At 44.1% G+C, this 14,706-nt stretch overlaps 1 protein-coding gene across 13 annotated transcripts in view; it reads right to left on the minus strand.

Annotated features, from left to right (window-relative positions):
• Window positions 1-14,706, minus strand: part of LOC8035852 (transcription initiation factor TFIID subunit 4) — a 62,374-nt gene that overhangs the window by 22,923 nt on the left and 24,745 nt on the right. For 4 of the 13 annotated variants that reach the window (XM_040503502.2, XM_040503505.2, XM_040503507.2 and 1 more), the window contains 11 exons: window positions 11,774-11,815; window positions 10,260-10,400; window positions 9,007-9,099; window positions 7,696-7,815; window positions 7,516-7,605; window positions 7,323-7,445; window positions 3,518-3,664; window positions 2,556-2,740; window positions 1,266-1,435; window positions 1,062-1,192; window positions 376-444 (listed from right to left, as the gene is read on the minus strand). In XM_040503502.2, the coding sequence (XP_040359436.1) occupies window positions 376-444; window positions 1,062-1,192; window positions 1,266-1,435; window positions 2,556-2,740; window positions 3,518-3,664; window positions 7,323-7,445; window positions 7,516-7,605; window positions 7,696-7,815; window positions 9,007-9,099; window positions 10,260-10,400; window positions 11,774-11,815 (1,311 nt within the window). Of the gene's footprint in view, window positions 1-375; window positions 445-1,061; window positions 1,193-1,265; window positions 1,436-2,555; window positions 2,741-3,517; window positions 3,665-7,322; window positions 7,446-7,515; window positions 7,606-7,695; window positions 7,816-9,006; window positions 9,100-10,259; window positions 10,425-11,773; window positions 11,816-14,706 lie in introns of all 13 variants that reach the window. The other 9 variants (XM_040503512.1, XM_040503510.2, XM_040503509.2 and 6 more) reach the window with 3 other exon arrangements.

Consider the following 14,706-nt stretch of genomic DNA (forward strand, 5'->3'; position numbering starts at 1 on the left):
GCCAGGAATAGCCGAATTTTAACAATGTGTGGAACTCAGCACATGCCCTGTGCTTTACCAACCCTAGCGCATGGCTATGATAAACATTAGGGCCATATAATAGGCTCCAGATCAGGGGCCGCTTGTTCCGGCACAAGTTGAGGGGGTGAACGATGCTCATTTTTTTCTCAAATTTTTTTCTGCAACTGCCACTGCATAGAGAAAGAAATTAAAGTGTGTTTCTAGGTTATGAATGTCAAGGAATAACTCTGAATGGTATTTACTGAAGGTAGACAAATTGTAATGCCCTTTTATATAATGTACTGATTCTAGAACATGTTTCAGTGAATAGAAAGATCCAAAAAGCTGGAGGAATTAACGTGAGTATTTGCCCACCTTGTGTCTGCTTCTTCTCTGTACATTTTGATGGATGTGATTGCTACCGACCTCCTCTCTGCCGATTGACTGGGCGCAATGAGGAATACGGTAAAGGAAGTCAAGGCCATCGTACCAAAACCAGGACTGAACGCGAATGCAACTGGACGTCACGTCATTGTGGACGGCAAGCAGTGTAGCTTTTTGACTGCCCTTGATGGCTCTGAAGACACCAAGTTAAATGAACGACTGGCATCAGAAAATGTTTATGCAGCATTAGTGCTGAAACATTTTTCCTTTTTGTTCAATCGCATGTTTTCACTGGTTTCAGATTCAGAGCTCTGAACAAGACAACAAGGATATGCACGAGGATATCCAGCCACGACCCTCCAAATACTATACAACACTCCGCACCGCTTTTGACGTGTGCGCAAGTGACAAACCATGGTTTATCTTGCGCAGCAGTGAGGTAAAACAGGGTGCTAGAAGCACCGTGTTTCACAAGCGTGTCGGGCATGTCTTTCGTTTTGCATATATCTTGTCCAACCATGATAGATACGGGTAGAAAATGGGCGTATTCAAGACTTTTCCCTACCCTTTACACTCGGACACCTAGTAGGCATCACACACCCCAGTTTCTTGACAAATTAGAGGCACCAAGCCGGGATATTAAAGCACTCGGCCAAGACCGGCGCAGTTCTCCTCACCTTGATGTTTTCCAGCCGGTGCTCAGCAACGATTCCCAGCTTCTGAACCAGCGATTTTAACCGCTCTTGCGTGGCGTGGGAGATGAGGGCAACCACATCGGACGGGATCTCTTCGATGCCATACTTGACGGCTGAAAGGCCCGGAGGCCCCAATGACCCGCATGAGAGCCAGAACCACAAACAAAGGGTCATGCTGGGTCTCACCTACACTTGTGATCCTCCTCTGCAGGGGGTTTGTGAAGAGAAAGTTTTCATCCTTGCACGACCGTATCTGAGTGCCCACAATCTCAGCGTTCGATGCAAGGATTCTCTGACTTTCTTCCACTAAGTTCACTCCACCCATGGCAGCGACGTCGTTGATGTCGTCGTCATCCCTGCAAATTGCAATTCGGGCGTCATGACTTCGGCATTGGGTTCTTAAAAAAATATTAAGAATGAAAAAAAAAAAGATCTCGATAGACCACTTTGTTTTGTCTATCTCCCTTCCCCTTCCCCTCCCCTCCCCTCCCCTCCCCTCCCCTTCCCTTCCCTCTTCTCCCACCTCCTCACCGAATAATTCTATACTAGCCTCCTTGTCCACTAATGCTTACATCAGCTACCGTAGACCACACCATGAGCATTGAATTAGTTGACAAAGAAAGAACTTCATTGTTTAGTCAACTGCCTTCTGAATTGTCAAAGGAAGTAGCTATTGTTTCAAAACTCATACTGTCTGGCCCGGTGCACAAATCACATCAACCCAGTAACGCAATGTTTAGGCATGGGCTATCTTTCCGTGCTGGCTATCTTTCCGTGCTGGCCATCTCCCAGGAAACTATGACATATAAATTGTCTTCAATAATGCTTTAGAAAGGTGATGCCTAGTGGTCACCAACTGGAACAAAAATGCACACATTTCTGTCATGCAATAAAAAAAAAATTCTCAAATGTAACACTTTAGAAGAAAAATTAAAAATGTTCTACTAAGCAGAGCACAATCACCTGACTTAGATGCAAATACCCTCACTCACCTAATGTTCTAGCATAGTTCTCTACCCTCCTTGTCCTAAACTTACTCTGTTGCACACTCTCGCTGCCACAAATAATTGTACTTACTTTCAGCACAAACACTGGGGCAAGACTATCTTTCTGAGAAATGAAAATGTGAACTAAAAAAAAAAAAGTTTAGAAGAGAATCAACATCAGCCTTAAAAACTGACATCGACCAATGTCTTCGTCTTTCCTGACCCCTTGGTGTCTCTTTCTCAAGACAACATCACCGACCCTGACCCCGGAACATTTCTCCTCGAACAACATTGGAAACAATGCCAATGACACGCAAAAGGCTATTTTAAAATTCCCGCAACACGGCAACACGGTTGCCGGAGAGTGCTGCGCCACCAGCCGTCTTCATTCACCCCCCGACACAACAAGAACGGTTTTGAGAAGTGACAAAGCAGCGTTTTCACAAACGGCACTCGCCAAACACTGGACTGTTCCATAGGGCTGAAGTACCTGAGCGAGGAGTAAGTGCGTTTTTCCTTCAGCGCCGTCACGGGGGTCCTGGCCACGATCGGAGTGGCTGCCTTGGTCTGAATGGTCCCCATCGTGGCTGGAGACAGCGCCGTTGTCAGGTTGGTCGTCTTGGCAACCAGCAGGCTCTTGGTCCCTGGCCCCACCACCGTTGTCGTGGGTCGTGGCTGCGGCGCGTCACAACACTTTTGTAACATTGTTTAGAAGCTAGCAGACAAACCTCTCTGGAAGCTTTATCGCCCGAAGCTTCTCGACGGCCATTTCTAGAGAGCCGAGAAAACCAGCGTTTGTTTGTTGGCACAAGCAACACATTCCCATCTTTAAAAAAATTGTAAAGAACTCGAAGTAACTCTTCGGCTGAGCCCTTTCAGTAATAACGAAACTGTTTCTTTTTCCCGTTTATAATGGCACTAGGCAGTAGCTCTCAAGTTTTGAGCTGTGCCCTGGCAAACAAAATTGGAGATTGTTAGATCGCTTTTCGATTGTGTGCCACGAGGCTTGCCCACATTGATATGAATTTCTGAAAGAAAACAAAAACAAACAAAAAAGTTTAAAGGCAATCATCATAGCATTTTGATAGGATGCTAAAGGTGAAGTAGCACTGTTCTTTCGTTGATTAAAACAAATGTTTAGTTCTTTCATATGCTCTGTTTCCACGCATGGACAGACGCTGACAAGTGCTTGCAGATGTCAGTGGAATGCACAATTGGACACCAGACACCGTTTTATGTTGGCTTTAAATGGTCATGCCTCGCGGACGCTGGTGGAAGCTACAGCACATCTTTCGTGGTTGCGTCTTGCAGATGCTACGACACCACCTGGCTGAGAAAAACAGGCTTATACTCATCTTTGGGAGAAACTACAAATAGCACACAGTGTCGGAGTTCTCCTGTTCCAGTAAAAAAGCACCGGAAAGCGACGAAGGGAGGGTGGGAGGCAGTTACCGTGACGAGTCTCTGATGCTGCGCCAACACACCCTGGAGTCCCACAGGCCCTGCGAGCTGAGCCGCCAAGCCTCCCGTCACAGGAGTCATCACCCGCACCTGGGTGGCTGCATGGGGCATGGCTGGACGGGTCACCCCCGCCACTTGCTGCGAAAAAAGAGTGTACACAGGCGCCCACATTGAGATGTTGTCGAGCTGTCAGGGACGCACGCCGGCTGGATGGTTGCGCTCTGGTCTATGACCACGGGTAGCCACACCCCGGTTGTGCCATAAAATGCTGACGAAGTAGTATCTGCCCATAATCATACAATAAATGCAAACAAGATTCGGGAAGGGATTATGAATATTTTGTTACCCAGGATAACTCTTTAAACAAAAAGAGAAAAAGCAATGGGCTGACTACAAGCATGACCCATTCGTTACCAATATGATAATGGCAATATCCAAGTAAAAAAATATAGTACCATTCCTCTAACCAATAGGGATTCCTTGTCCTACTGCACTTTGTACAACCCTTTCCTGAAAACAGTTTCAATACCCCGTAAACGGAACAAGGTGGGGGGGGGGTGGGGGGATGTTCCCTCGCAAACTTCTCTCGTTTCATTCTCCTTCAAATTCTTTTTCCCTCTTCCCGTTTTTTCTTTTTTTTTTAGACATAAATTAATTTATGAAAAACTATTTCTGCATTGGGCTGCCTTTATTTGATATTCCAAAAGCCACGAACTACCCATATCCCTTCACCAGCACAGGCACATTGTCAGAGGCGTCAGAACTACAGTCGCCGACTGATTTTTCGGACGCCAATAATTCGGACTTGTTTGATATTTCAGACCTAAAGGAGGAACCGTGACCTACCCGATAAAAATAGTGCACATTCACGACTGATGTTTCGGACAGCCTGAAATCCGAAAGTTCGGTTTTTCGAACAAAATCGTCGCATCAGCGGGAAACACCACTGAAAAGCGGCAATTTTGGAATCTATGTTGGCTGCATATGGATTAGCTTGGTTTGGCAGCACTACTTAAATACTGCTAAGTCCTACTGCTAGGTGACGCTGAACAGCTTTTTAATGAGAAAGCATTAATTGGGGGGGGTCCCATGGAGTGACCTGACGTCATCAGTTTGAAGCGCAAAAACGGCACCTAGTTTCCCTGATCCCAAAGGTTCCATTGGCTCGTGCACAACGACGGGGCTCCCATTGGCCGCTGCGCACGTCAGTTTCAACGATTGCCACCAGATGGCACTGCGTGTCCGAGCAGCCAGCATGCCGATAAAACTAACCGCCGCAACCCCATGTCACTACGGGCCCCGCACCGGTTAAGGGGAGACACTGCCCAGAAAAAAAAATTTCTGCAAAAAAAGTTGATTTTGAAAAATGGCATCTTTACATCCACCAACATCTAGAGAGTATTCCCAAAAAGTTTCATTAATTTTCACTGTATAGTTAATTTTTTATAAATTATTTTCTGTCCACCAAAGCTATAGAAAAGGTAGGGTTTGGAGCACTTTGAACACCTTTTTCTCCGTTCCACTTTTTGGTATAAATTCCATTTCAGTCAATCTATCGTTTGATAATGGCAAAACAAGAAAAGCTCATTCTTCCCTTTTCCTGACTGAAATTTAATAAGGAATGCGGCTATGGAACTTTTTTGTCACTTTACGGATGTCTTTTGTAAAAAATGTTGGCATTTTGTCGAAGGCACAGAAGACAAAAAAGTTGACCAATTTTGCAGAAAAGAAAATTTATAAAAATGGATTACTTTTTAGAAAAAATGTTAAATAGCCGCACCCTCTAGGCATTCTGCTACATATCTAGCAAATAAAAATCTTTAATATCGCAATAGTTTTCTGACGATAGATTAACTAAACGCAGGCGTGTTGCTGATAAAAGTTACTCTTATTTCCTTCTCTTTTAACCGACAGACCTGAAATTCTGTTATACACCCTCTAGCATGACCACCAGCCTACCCTGTAAATTTCATTAATTTTAAGACAAGGGTTCAAAAGTTTACCCCCCTAGGGGGTGTGCCCCCTTAAAAGGGACATGTTTGCGCGCGCTCGGAGGCTTCTGCTCGTCTCGCCGTCGACCAACATGCCGTCGCCTCCATGATTTACATCGTCGGCGGTGCTTCTGCTCGTCTCGACGCTAACGAACATGGCGCCGCCTCTAGCATCCACATCGTCGGACATTCATGCTTTCACATTCACAACTCATAAGAAGTGCTTAGGTGTCTTTGGAATTTTTAGGGGCGAAGCTTCTTGGAATCTAGCCTCGTCCGTCCGTCCATCCGTCCGTCCTGGGTCTGTGCTCACATAAAAAGAAAAAATGTTTGTGCTGTCGACAGGATTCGAACCTGTGCGGGGAGACCCCAATGGATTTCTAGTCCATCACCTTAACCACTCGCCCACGACTGCGAGACGAGTAGGGGGCTTTGAGATGTAGTAACTCAAGAGCTGGGGTTTCTGTCATGGATGAAACGTTACATGTAGCCGCTCAACGTCTATACAGGAGAGGGCACTGCGGTCAAATGCGTATATCATCTCGTTAAACTTTGCATGCATTGGCTCAATGTTTATAGACGAGAGGGCGCTGCGGTCAAATGCTCAAATGCGTATATAACCACGTTCCATACCACACATTCTCTTTCTGACATGGACCATTGACTTAAGCGGTGGAGATGCGTTCCCACGGCTTCTAGCGGATCCCAGCTGATCCGCTAGAAGAACCACTGGCTCTGCATTTCACCAACCATAAAGCAGTAATAATGAAGTCGAAACGCAACCCGGAGCTCAGCACTACCTATGAACAATAAAATCAGTATCGTCAGCACCACCAGAGCTTCGCCCCAATCAACATCATTCACCACATGGACATGCGGTCATTTTTTTTTTCTCCAGTCACACATCATTATCATCATCATTGTTGTTTTTATTTTGCTTTGTTCATTCGCCATTGCAGTCATGGACTTGCGCCTCTCATCTCGATCTCGTCTCAGTGAATCGTGTTTTCGGACTACGCTGGCTTGGACATCATTGCCCATCTGTTCTTCCACCACCACGATGTGTCGCTAAGAAGCGCGAAAAGTACTCAACCATAACGCTAGAAAAGAAGGCAGCGATTCTCAAGCTAACAGAAAGTTGCCCAATGCAAACGGAGGCTTAACCTAAAACAAGGTGCGTAGGCCTAACCTGAAGCAAGGCACTATTTACGACTTTTTAAAGCCCGCTTATAGACATAATAAAGGCAAGTTTTCTAATCTGCTGATTTTTCAGACTGCTCTATTATTCGGACGTTTTTTCAGTCCCTGCAAGTCCGAAAAATCGGTCGGCGACTGTATATCGGAGATGGGGATGGGGGAGCAAGAGTGGTTTTCTGTTCCCTCCCCGCTATTGTGTACATTAACTTTTTTTTTTTTTTAATATCTTGGGGGGGGGGGGGGGGGGGGGGGGGGGATTGCCTGCCCTGCCCCCTTCCCCACCTGTTCCAACGCCACTTCACTTAGAAAAACACCCTTAGGTGGGAATCCTCCTTGGAGAACAGAGCTGTCTCGCTCCATCGCTCAAAGCACCGAGGACAAAATAGACCTGGGAATGAGCAACACCTATGTAGACACAAACTTTATGTTCTAGTGTTTAGTGTTTTGCAAGCTTCCAGTAAGAACACATGGAAATAAGACCATTCTATTGGTGGCCTTATATATATTCCGGTCGAGCCACCCCAAATGTTTTCCAACTGTTTCTGCGCAAAATTAGGCCTCCAAGTGGAACAACGCATTTCTGAGGAAACCCTCAAGCCTCTCCCTACCTGAATGTTTGGGATGATGGCAGGCGTCGACGGGAGCGTGACTGCACCCTGTGGAGGCGGCCGCACCCCTTCAATAGTCAGCTCCTTGGTCATCAGGGAGTGCCGCAAGTATGGAAGGCTTTTCTGAAACCACCGAGTGAGGAATCGTGAGCATGCTGCAAACAAATTGCACGTAACCCCCGTAGTAGCTTACTTTTAGAAAAGGTACAAGGCATGGCTGTGGTGAAGAGTTAAGCTCTTTCTGAAGCTGGTTCGTGAAGTCTTCAGGCTGAATTGTTCCATCCTGGGAAATGAGCGAGTGTCAGAATGCATCCCTACATGGATTGCTACTGAAAACACAAGAGGCTAGGATCTGACAAAAATTGACTCTTACAATGAGCCCTTGAATGAGGCCCTTGACGTTCGATGCCACTTGTTCGGGCTGGTCGCTGGCCAGTCGTATCAACGTGGACAAGAAGTTCTTGCATTTTTTCTTGGCAGTGTTTGGCGACATCTGAAGAAAGTGGAGAAGAGTTATGTGTCAAAATGAATGCAAGCGTGCCTGCAGCCACACCCGCAGTCACTGAGGGATGGCTAATACACTGAAAATTGTGCTGCAAGTAATGGTTACTTCGCCCCAGGAGTAATTCAGAAAAATCTATAAACTGACCTATCACAAAGTGGTATTCAACCTTTTGACGGTTGTCACCGTACACGTACGGCGGTGATAACACATTTGAAAGTGCCCACCTAAACGCGAAACTGAGCACACAGCGGAAGGTGTAGCTATTTGTTATGTCTTTGGTGAACTATAAACATTATATTCACACAGTGTTTCACTTTGTTGGGCTATTTATAGTTTTCGAATTCGACGCTCCGCACACGTGGTGCTCACTTCACATACCGGCTGCTCTGGCGGTAGTGCCAATGTGAGCACTGGCTCTTCCAATTCAGACTTCCAACGCCTTTCTGAATTAAATTCAGAGGATGAGAGCTCATCATCCGACAGAGAAGCTCTTAAAATACCTCCGGTTCGGAATCTGAAGCCGCCAGAATGTTGCGGAAATGGAAGTGCCAAAATAAAACCGTGTAAAAAAGGTGACATCTTTTGACCTTCAATATTTTAATTAAATGCTTTTAAACCTAAACAGCATGCAAGCACAGTATGTGCCCCCGTTAAATAATTAAGAAAAACTTTTAGCCTTTCCACTTTGGTGAAGAAGGAAGACCAGCGAAGCTGTACTATGGAAGTAATGGCTGGCCGCAAATCGGCAAGCCAGAGTGGAAAGGCTGGAAAGGTTGCACCATCTATGAGCGACAGCGGCAAGCGGACAACCGGCAAACACAACACTCTGGACAGCTACCACCATCTATGAGTGACGGCGGCAACCAGGGTTTTGTGTCGACATTTCTTTGCAGGGGACACAATCCTGGAAAAACTAGCTCTTAACAACTCCGCTGTAAAACATGTGCACTGATCCTTTTTAATATTATTTCTATGGAAAAAAAACAAAAAAACAGCGAGAAACATTTTTTGGGAAAAAAAACTCGACAGTCAAAGGGTTAATGTGCAAACTCCTTGGTACCAAATCAAGTTAAAATTAGCTTACATATCTGTTCTTTTTTAAGAGCCACTGACAGAGAAACAATGCCAAGAAGCAAGAAAATATATTCATATGTGTATTTAAATGGGCATGGCACTCACCTGAGATGGAGTAGTAGCAGCAGACTGGCTGTTGGCTACTGTGGTCTGAATGGACAGGGGCTGCGTTACTGATGTGCTGGTTGTAGTTGCCACCTTGAAATGTACATTCCCGAAAGGTGTTCTGAGAGGTGTGACTGACTTCAGTCTATATATGAAAAGCAGTTCTAATTGGGTAACAATCAAGGAACTTGTATAACTTTCTATATAAAATCCTTGTAATGGATTTTGCGGTCACAAGGCACCGTATCTAGTCATCATAGTTCCACCTTCCATCTCATTCCACATTCTGCAAACTACACCTGGTTACTATTTGGAAATTTGGAGTTACTATTTGGAAATTCACCTACCTATATATCAATGGCTAGCTTTTAATTTTCCATATTATACCACTATGATACAACATCTCCATTTGTACAAAACGAAGAAATTAAAAACCTGTAAAAGAAATGTAACGACACTTGCACATAGCCTTTCTAAGCTGCAAGCTTAATCTACTAGACATCTGCTCATTTAGTAAAATAAGGTTCCAAATACACTTCTACACATATCCTTACACAATGCTTACAAACATGTCTGCATTCAAACATTATTTGTAGGCAACACTGAACAGGTACAGAAGCCGGGAAGCAAGAGCATGTGAAAAATGTGTGTAATCCACATTAGAGCACACACAAAGAAACACCCCTGTCCGACACCCAAAATGGGAGTGACTGCACTTAAGCAATCTAACCATTGCTATCCCTTTGTCTTTCCTTCCTCCTACACTTCCCTGCCCATTTGCTTCCAATGATTGAGCTTCCAGACGAGTAAAGAGTGATTTTCTAAATGTCCCATCCTGAAGAAAACTGAGCATCAGGTATACAGTCAGAGACTCAATGACTTGCTGCAACTCAGCAGGCGGCCAGACAGTTCGTTGTAACAGTCCACAGAGCCGCTGACTGTACTTACAGGTTCATTACCTTGTAGCCAGATACTCATGGTGTAAGGCGCAAAAAACAATGGACACAAGAGAGAAAACAGACATACAGGCGCCTGTATGTCTGTTTTCCCTCTAGTGTCCGTTGTTTATTGCGCCTTACACCACGCTTTCCAACGTTCACCAACTAGGCCAACTACAAGTTCTTCTATAGCCAGATACTGTTGCAATCTATGTCGGAATATGACCTTTTTGCTCAGGATTGATCCCATGCCATTAAGGTTCAGTGGCCGGCACACCTCACCCTTCCCGAGGCAGGGATTGGCAGAAGACGTACTTTGACAGTGACAGTCTGCGGTGCCATTGGCTGGCCCATGGTCTGAATTGGGGTGCTGCTGGCAACCGTGGGCACAATGTTGATCCCTGGCTGGCCCTGCTGCAGAACTGTGCCCACCATCTGGGTGGTGCTGGTGTTGCCCTGGGGCAAGAAAGAAGCCGCTCGCTGGCACGTTCCAAGCTCATTATTTGGTGCACTGTGGTCGCCAACAGTCACTTGGATTTGCTGAGGGGACTCAAGAGGCTCTCAAGAATACAAAAGAGACAAATTGGTTATTACAACAGCAGACGCCTGATGCCCTTTTGGAATTTACCATGGCTGTGGGGGTGAGCCAAGCAGACAATGTAACATCTGCCTTTTCAGGAGAGCACCCAAACTGTTTCAGGCAGAAAGCGAGTACTAGTCAAATACACTGTAATCCCCTCGGAGCAAATGCAAATAAAGTTGGCTATGACCATTCTATATGAAACTCATTAATGTTTCGACAAGAAACATTTCATGACGTACAATGCGAGGACATTGTGTCTGCAGGTTCTTTCTTGTCCTCCACCCTGTGGTTTCCTTTTTTTGTTAGACAGGTTATACCTCAAAATAGCAGTGAAATATACTTTTGCAGCCTCATCGTAATACAATTCCAGTGTTCTACGAAATCTGGCTTTAGTTAAAATATTTATAAAATAGGAAGAGGGTTATCTTTCCCAGATTTATTAATACTGCAACATGACTTTTGAATGCTGCTGGAAATTTTCATGTAAACAATGCCAATGCACTTTTTAGGCTTGTAATGTAAAACACTACAGGGCAATCCACTTATAACGATAATAAAAAAAAAAAAATTTCAATCGTTATAAGTGATCATCGTTGTACCTAGGCTAGAAACCGATTGTTTCTAGTCTAGAAACTGATTGTTATAAGCAGTACATCATTATATGTGGTATTGTTATAAGGGGATTGCACTGTACTCCTAAGCAAATGCCTTTTTCCAGTAAGCTTTTGCACATGCCTACATTCTCTCCTCAAACTCTTGCTTCCTGTTGTTGCCATTTTTCGAAGGGCACCTTCATGCACGACCAACGTTGTCAGCACCTATCTCTGCACGTCCTTCGTCTTTTTTGAAAATTCTTTTTTGAGCACAGGTAGCATGGGGCATAAAAAGCAATAAAAACCGATACCACGGCACAATGCCAATGTGTTATGACAAGTGGAGGAACCTTGGGCTGCCCTTCGTTCGTAGCTAGCAGACAAGATCCCAGATGGTGCTCCTTACTTGAAAAGTATCCATTGTCTAGGTACTGCTACTAGGCTATCCTAGTATTAAAATAGAAACACTGTAACTTGAGTGCCCTCTCTTGCTGGTGCCTCCAAAATCTAAGTTGAGTGATCTGGGCATTTGATATTGCTCAAACAAATGAGAGGAATCAAGACTGACGGTCTCTGCAGACTCAAAAGCAAAGCAGACACCAGAAAGTACAAAGGAAGGCTATGGCAGCCTCAGTGCTAAAAATGGTACACACCTTCCTTCCCTGAAGCTGCTGAACAGGTTGGGCTCCGAGGTTCTGCACAAAAAAACAAGCAATTCCTCCGAGTTTTTTTTTTTTTTTTTTTCTTCTTCTAAAAGTGGCACGTGGGACCAAAACATCCCCAATTTTATATAATCAACTTTAGATTGGCATTCAATTAGTTAGAGCTAATTAAATCGGAACATGCTCAAATTAGAACGCAATTCTGACACAAACCAAATACATCTAACATTAAACATAGTTACAGTTGCGCACACAGGGACAAGGACAGAGAAGAGGAACACGTAGACGACAGACAAGCGCACACTCACAACTCATGTATTAACAAAAGAAGAAAAGAAAGTGATACAGAACGCGTAATCCGCTTGAGCGTTGGCCACAGAGGCACGAGGGACCACAGGCCCGAGGGCTCGAGGGGGACACGTAAAATTACCCATACGAAAAAGATTTTAAGAAGGCAATTTCCTCCTCTGTTAATGAAACAGACGGAAAGCTGACACATCGCTCGCCCATGCTTAGGATAATAAAAGCTTCAAAAATCTTTTGCCTTCTTGCCTTCTTAAAATCTTTTTCGTGTGGGTAATTTTATGTGTCCCCCTCGAGCCTTCGGGCCTGTGGTCCCTCGTGCCTGTGTGGCCAACGCTCAAGCGGATTCCGCGTTCTGTACCACTTTCTTTTCTTCTTTCGTTAATACATGAATAGTGAGTGTGCGCTTGTCTGTCGTCTACGTGTTCCTTTCTCTGTCCTTGTCCCTGTGTGCGCAACTGTAACTATGTTCAATAACTACCAACTCGCCCAACTGTCTACTCTACGACATCTAACATTGCATAACTTCTTGGTTCCTCTTTTGTATTTCGTAATTCACAGGCCACAGTCGGCGGCACTGTGGCTTGTGGAAGTCACGTGCCAAATTATACCCTGCATAGTCACTGACAAGGTGAGGACGGCAGGGAGGAGCTTCAGTTGTCCTGCCTCCAGTACGAGCTTCGAAACTTCGGCAGTGCTACAACACCTCGTGCACTTCGAGCGCGCGCGCAGCGAAGGCACGGCGGAAGGCGTGGAGCGCGTACTGGAGGCCGAACGTTCAAAAGATATGTCTTGCCGTTCTCACTCAGTAAGTTACTATAGTCACTGAATTTTTCTCGTCCTAACGCCCTCGCAATAATATAAAATGATGGCAGAGGGTGGGATACAACTCTCGGAAAGGGATCCCTGCAAACATTGTGCGAAAGCCTTACTTAGAAATTCACTTTTGCTCTTAAAATACCAAAGCTGCTTTTTTTTTTTTTTTTTTCGTACAGTGCATTATTGCTTATTAAATCTCCAACATTATGCAAAAGCCTTACTTACTTAGAAATTCACTTTTAGTCGTAAAATACCAAAGCTTTTTTTTATTTTTTGTACTGTGCGTTGTCGCTCATTAAAGCTAAAAAAGATTGGCAGACAGTAAAATTTGGTCTTCTCTCAAGAAAACAAATAATGAATAGTTTCAGAGTCCTTTGAAAATTATTAAAAAAAAAACAGCATGAATTTAAAAACAAAAAATCGCTCCTTCACTTTAAAACTTTAAACAGCTACTAATATTAGTACAACACACAAAAAGGATCAAAACTGTGTCAGGAAACCAGACTAATTTTTCGTGCACTTTACTTTCTTTATATGCATAATACTACTAATGAAGGTTAATGGCTTCAGTCAAGCATCCCTAAATGTAAAGAAGCTGCATCATGCACAGAAACACAATGAGCACAATCCGAAGCAGAAAACAGATATATAGCCAAGAGGCATAGTTGACCCCACCTCAAAGGGCAAGTTATGTGTCATTTCCCAACCAGCTCATCTGTGTACCCTCTCTTTTAGCTAAACAGGGTGACCCTTCAACCCCAAAACATTTTAGCCTTTATAGAAAAATAAAGAAAGGGGAAGTGGGGTGTGAAAAAGAAAAAAAAAACTTATCCCTGAGAGTGAAGAGTGAGGAAATCAGTGAGCTCATTGGTACTCCACTACTAGAAGTGCAAAACTACCGATAGTGGAAAGCTGAATCTATCTATGAAATGATTGATAGTACACTAGTGCTAATTGACTACCCTAAAACTATCGATAGTAATATCAATGGTTGACTACCGTAAAACTATCGACAGTACTACTGACACAGGCTATTGGAGAACTATCGATAGCCGACTACAATAAAACTGTCGATAGTAAACTATAAAAAAGCTATCGATACAGTGTTAATGATAGTCTATTACAGTAAAGCAACCAATAGCACTTTTGACAGGTGACAAAGAATGACAGGAGTCCTCTCAGGAAATCTCACTTAACTCTAGAGAAAACGCAATTGCAATTAGTGACTTCTGCATAATTATCGAGGAACAATCTGACTATCGGAAAACTATCAGAAAAAAGTAGAAAACCTGTTGAGAAACTACCAGTGGACTACTGAAATGCTATCAATAGTACATTATTGAAAAACAATCAATAGTATACTATTGATAATCTATCGACAGTGAACAATTGATGGTTCTTGATAGGCTGTCGAAGTTTGTTGTAGTGCTTCTAGATTGCTTTCCATAACTAAGGATCGTAGACACCTGAAACTCTGCTGGAATATGGTGCTAAAACACTTTCAGAAAGGAAGGAAGCTATAATTAAAAGCACGAGAAAAGTTAAAAACATAACCAATGGTTTTGGAAATGACAAGCCTCACTTCCCCCCCTTCCCCCCTCCCCTTCCCCTCTTCCCCCCCTCCCCCCCACAATAATGCTCTAACAATGATCTGGCAATGAAACCCTGTCAACAAAAAGAGTAATATGCCCATGCTCTATAACAAAATGTGATTGTGCACTTGTCTGGTGACTAACAGTCACAAGTGTGTCATTTTGGAGCTACCAGAGGCAAAACCTGGTAGTGCTTCAATTAATTTGACC

Source organism: Ixodes scapularis, unplaced genomic scaffold (assembly GCF_016920785.2).
Source record: "Ixodes scapularis isolate PalLabHiFi unplaced genomic scaffold, ASM1692078v2 PGA_scaffold9__187_contigs__length_104089568, whole genome shotgun sequence".
Classification (NCBI taxonomy): Eukaryota; Metazoa; Arthropoda; class Arachnida; order Ixodida; family Ixodidae; genus Ixodes; species Ixodes scapularis.